Consider the following 5,685-nt stretch of genomic DNA (forward strand, 5'->3'; position numbering starts at 1 on the left):
ACGAGACGAGTGATCGACTGCTCGTCTGCCTTTGATCAGCGGAGGCCCTCCCTCCCTCCCCCTCTTGTCAATGGGCTCACTTTGCTTTCCAGGGCCACATAGCTCACATCGCCGGGTGACAGGCCACTCGGGGCCACAGGGTCTGTGCGAGGCGTCAGGCGGCGTGCCTGCACATACATGCACATGCTACATATGTCAGATTCCGACATGCGAGCATCGCCGGCCGCATAGCTGAGCGAGACAGAGAGAAAGAGAGAGAGAGAGAGAGAGAGAGAGAAAGAGAGAGAGAAAGAGAGAGAGAAAGAGAGAGAGAGAGAGAGAGAAAGAGAGAGAGAGAGAGAGAGAGAGAGAGAAAGAGAGAGAGAAAGAGAGAGAGAGAGAGAGAGAAAGAGAGAGAGAGAGAGAGAGAGAGCGCTCCGGAATGCCGCAGCCATCCGTCCGCGGATGTTGCATTCCAGCCGTCGACTGTCGCGCCGCCGCCTGGAGCTCATCCAGATGCGTGTCTGTCAGCGCACACGCTCATAAACACACACTCTGTCCTCTGTTCTCCCAAAGCTCCGGGAAACTCGTTTTACGACCCCGCCCCCCCCCCCCCCCCCCCCCACCCTCACCCCCATTCTGGCCCTAGCACTGATTAGTTCATTCACTTTCTTTTACCTGTGTGAGATGGTTCGTCATATTTAAGCAGTTCAGTTCCCTCCCCCTAACCCCCCTAACCCTGCATAAAATACCCTTTCCCAGAACTGCTGTATGTGAGCAGATTTGAATAAAGTTATTGGTTAGTTTGAATTATGTCACTTCTAAACAAAGTAGTTGAGTGAATAATCTTGCCTGTGATATGTCTTTGGGAAACCACAAACCCTTGGTGGTTCCTTCAATGTTTGATTGAGTATCGCGTTTTTATGAATGGAGATAAATACTACTACTACTACTACTGGTATTAATGTGAATAATAATGATAATAACTTTATTGATATAGCACCTTTTAAAAATGAATGACAATCCAATGGAACGGTGTGAAACAGGAATTCAATGAATATACAGTATGACAGACCTATTTTGCCAGTGTAAAAGCTCGAATAACAAGGATGTGTGTGTGTTCCCTTTCCCCGCAGGCCTGGTGGATGACCGACACTATGGCCACTGATGTGTGGTTCCGGTGGATACTCACACCAAGTGGAGTGTGGAACACCACAGGCCTCCCTATAGCTCATCCCTACCCCCAGGGTGAGTGACACGCTACACGGACGACGAGTGACGAAAAACCTGTTAGCATGCTAATAACCAGCTCAAAGTCATATTTACTTTGCAATAAGAAGTGCGCAACGCTTTTGAATTCCTACATCAGCTACTACAGCATCAGCTCACTCCACTGTTCATCCAGTGAAAACAAAGCATTTCTTCAATGTTGATTTTATGTCGAACAGTGCGACGTTTGTAGGGTTTCTCTCTGAAACACCTGTCAGTCCCTGTCAGTCTTAGCCTGGGTAAACCCAGTCTCCATTGAAGGCTGGGTTTACCCAGGCTATGCCAGCCTAGCATCAGATCACCCTGCCATGAGTCTGTCTATCACTGGCTACATTCATTTATGCACTTTCTAGTGACCTGTGTATTTTGCAATCTCAAAAATGTTAGGACTTTAAGTGTGGGGCTGTAGTGCAAATCCTTAAGTCTATACACTTTAGGATAGCATAGTAATACACTATACATGAACTTATAGTGACATTTGATGCCACAGTGCCACTCTTTGATTATTTTACGCTGGTAATTTTTGCGTCCCTCCCATGAAAGCATGCATATAACCGGGGACCCCAAAAATGGCAAAAATGGCAGAGTAATAAACTGATAAAAAATGACCGGTGTGGACCGATCGCTGTGAGCCAAAACCATACTGTTGCATGTTTTGAAATCCTAGAAGGCTTGGCATGTCTGAGCGCCAGTCACATTCCTGTCACATTCATCCATTGCTTTTGTCTGGCCGGATTCTTGAGAGGCACACTGTGTCACTGCACTGTTCTCTGGGTGTGTCAAAGTGCTGTTTACTGTAGCACATTCAGTAACCCTCACCCCCCACCCCTCTACCCCTGTTCCCTCTCTCTCTGGCTCCACCTGCAGAGTACCTCCAGGCAGTGCAGGCCAGCTCAGTGCTCGCTTGTATATTCTCCATCCTGGGCATCTTCGTGTTCGTGGCCCAGCTCTTCACCCTGGAGAAAGGGAAGAGATTCACCCTCTCTGGCATCTTCCAGCTCCTGGCCTGTGAGTACTATCCATGCTTTCTTTCTCTGCACCACCTGTATCCCTGTGTCCCTTTCTCTTGCTCACGGTGGACCTTCTTTCTCTAACCTCCCGTCTGTCTTTCAGGCTTGTGCATCATGATCGCAGCCGCCATCTACACAGACCGTTTCCACATCAGCGAGAACAACGGCTGGTACGGCCACTGCTTCATCCTGGCATGGATCTCGTTCACGCTCACGTTCATCTCCTCCATCGTTTACTTCGTCCTACGCAAGAAAACGGCATGAGAAGGCAACTAACATGCTCGCCCCTCCCCCGAAACCCTCAGCTGGATCTACCCTCTCAGCGAAAATCTGGTTTTATCTACCTAGTGAACTCTGATTGGCTAGTTTTGTTTTTTACATTTGTTTTGGATCGCAATGAAAGGACCAGTGACATAGTTGAAGAGAAATCAGATTTGAGCTGCTAGTGTAAATTCAGCCATTTTAAATGTCAGCAAAGCAGAATTCTCTCAAATACTCAGGTTTTGTTTGAGCCTGCTGCCAGATAGTCAGGGTTTCCACACTTATTTATGTAGTAACACGCAAGCTCAATCAATCACAGTTGTATTTGAGTGTGGGATTTTTTCAACCCAGAGTTTGGGCTGGATTTCTTGAAGGCATCTAAGTATTGAGGGTGTTTTTGTTGATCACCTTAGTGCCGACAAAGGTGCTCAGATAAATTAAGATCTATCGTTGTCAAACCAAAAAGCAGGTTCAACGTTAAAGGCTGTGGTCTTTTTGTGTTTTGGATTTGTTTGTTGTTGTTTTTGTCATGTACATTTAAGTTTGGAAATGAGTGTTGGATAAAAGGGGAGAGTTTATTGTTTTTGTATTCATTATTTTCATTGTGTTATTGTTAGTCCATTAACGTTATTTCATATATCTGCTCTGGTCTTACTTCATGTCATGTGTCACTAATTAAACAGAGTCTATATACATTGTGATTGTACTTTGTAAAGTTGTGCCTGTTTGAAATAAAAAAATAAAAAATAATTGCCGTTTCTATCTCACATATTGTAGATCAGTGCTGTGTAATCTAAAAACAAGATTATGCAATGATATAAAGTGTTATAAATCGAACATAATTGAGTTTGTTTTCTCGTGAATTGGGTTTATGCAAGACATCAAACAGGTTTGACTTTAGAAGTGCAATACCACACACTACACTCACTGAATGGCTCTCAGTCTCAACCTGCCCAGACGCTATTGCTACATTGTTGTAGGGATAATCGATATAAAGTGGAAGTTTGTTGGTTTAACTTCACTTTTTTATTTGTTTGGTGATTTAGTGGAATTTCCACATGCAGGTTTTCAGGAGGGCATACCAGGGAGTTTGAGTTTGATAGAGTTACATTCATCGTTGAACTCATTCAGTCTACACTGAATTGAACCCTCATTTAGCAGAGTGATAAACTCCAGTCATGAGCGTTAAAAAATAATCACTATATATAGGCAGCTGACCACTGCTCCTTGTGAGTCATACCCGCTATGTATGAAAGTCACATTTTGTCAATCAATTAGGTCCATGACACAGCAGACACCACACCTTCACACTTCTCTCAGATAGAACCATCTGTTTTCCTCAGAGTGACAGAGAGAGCCTCCAATCTCCAAGTGCCAGACATCCTGTGTAAATATGCTCTGTACGCCTAATGCTGTTTTATTTTTGTTACCATTATTTCTCATTACGAATGACAAGTGATTATGGTTTGTACCATATTAAAATTGGATTTACCTACATGCAATTATTCAGGCTTGTTTTGTGTTCGTCTCCATTCATCACAATTAGGAGTAGGAGGACATGTTTGGAGAAACAGAATGGCCCGTTAGAGGATGAGACACACTGAATATTAGATTCTGTACAATGTTACAAATCTCTCAGTAGTAGAGCGATAAACCAGGTCCAGATACTGAAAAGATCAAACACAACTATCATCAAAAAATCTTTATTGTCATCAGTGGTGTTTGAAAGCACCATACAGTCATTTTTGGAAAAATACATAATGTGCATTTATTGAAATAAACTGAATTAAAAAGAGACGCCTAAACAAACTGATACTGGAGGTAACATCATTCTGAAAAAAATCAACACAGTTATCAAATGAGTTCATTAAAAAGTTACAAAAAACTTTGTAATAACACGATAACGGTTTAGCATATAGCCCAAACATGCACAACCAACCATGTCATTTTGAGAGCGAAGGACTTAATTGACCAGCGACGCTTCAGAAAGCACCATAATTTGTTTTAATTTTGTGCGATCGATCACTCTGTTTCCAAATTTGAAGCCCTTTTTTAAATGTTTCCAACAGCTAAAATGATTGCAGTCCATCACATTGATTTAATGTGCAAATGCTGTCTGCTGATGCTAGAACATTTCAATTGAGATTCTTTAAATAATAATGACATTTGAAGTCTGAAAATGGAAGATTGGGTGCCTGAGGGAATTATGATCCCTCTGAACTATTTCTCGTGTGCAAAACATGAGACCGAGACCTGCCTAATATTGAGTTTCGTCCACCGTCATGATTGTCTCCAGGCTCAAGGCTTCTTAATGAAAGTGGAATGAATCAGAGATGGAGCTTTTACCACTGGCTTTAATTTCATGAACCAATGGGTATTGCCAGAGCAATTTAGAGAGAGAGTGGCGTCAGCGGAGGACCAAAATGCGTGACTCAGTAGCCAATGAGCAGCCAGGAAGGGGTATCGTGCTACTTTTGAATGCTGAAATAAAGCTGATAATGTACAATTTGATTAAAAAAAAAAAAAAACTTTCAAAGTACAACACAAACTGTCAATTTTGCTGCAACTCGACAGTGCTGCTTAATCCAGGACCTTACTTCCTGGAACTCTTGAGAGTAAAAAACGGGTCCATTGGAGTGAATGGAGATGTCGCGACTCTTCTATATAGACAGCTCTGGGTATTGCTATTGCGCTGGTCTGGCCTGTCTGCTGCTGAACAAAGACCATGACAAAGAGTCACTTGCACTGCCAAGATAGATGGAGGGCAAAGTGCCTGTAGTCATTGAAAGTAGAGACGGGGACTCACTCAAGTCACATGACTTGGACTCGAAGTGCTTGTGTGTAAATTAATTTAAAGTGATGAGATTTGTTCCACCACACCAAACGTTTATGAATTTGTTGAAACTTATTATATAAATCAAACTCACGATGCTCTGACCAAGGTTTTATCTTCTTAAAACCATATTGCATTGAAAAGATCTAGATGTTTTTTTCAGATATTAAATTGATACTGGACTCTTATTTTGTTCTGACTTGGCTTGGTAATCTCCATTTAGACTTGAGACTTGTGCGTCAAGATCAAGACTTGAGACTGAGCTGGGACTGAAAGTTGACTCAGTCACGCCTCTGATTGAAAGGTAGTCAGCAGTCAGTGCCACTCTAACAG

The 5,685-nt window shown here is 42.7% G+C and overlaps 1 protein-coding gene across 2 annotated transcripts in view; it reads left to right on the forward strand.

Annotated features, from left to right (window-relative positions):
• The window catches only part of LOC310787539 (epithelial membrane protein 1), an 8,513-nt gene extending 4,499 nt beyond the window's left edge, over positions 1–4,014 (forward strand). For both annotated transcript variants that reach the window (XM_083648988.1, XM_083648989.1), the window contains exons 3-5: positions 1,116–1,227; positions 2,116–2,256; positions 2,362–4,014. In XM_083648988.1, coding sequence (XP_083505114.1) covers positions 1,116–1,227; positions 2,116–2,256; positions 2,362–2,522 — 414 coding nt within the window. In that variant the 3' untranslated portion in view covers positions 2,523–4,014. The remainder of the gene's footprint in view (positions 1–1,115; positions 1,228–2,115; positions 2,257–2,361) is intronic.
• Positions 4,015–5,685: the final 1,671 nt, after the last annotated feature.

This window comes from Poromitra crassiceps (assembly GCF_964638095.1).
Source record: "Poromitra crassiceps genome assembly, chromosome: 13".
NCBI classification, from domain to species: domain Eukaryota; kingdom Metazoa; phylum Chordata; class Actinopteri; order Beryciformes; family Melamphaidae; genus Poromitra; species Poromitra crassiceps.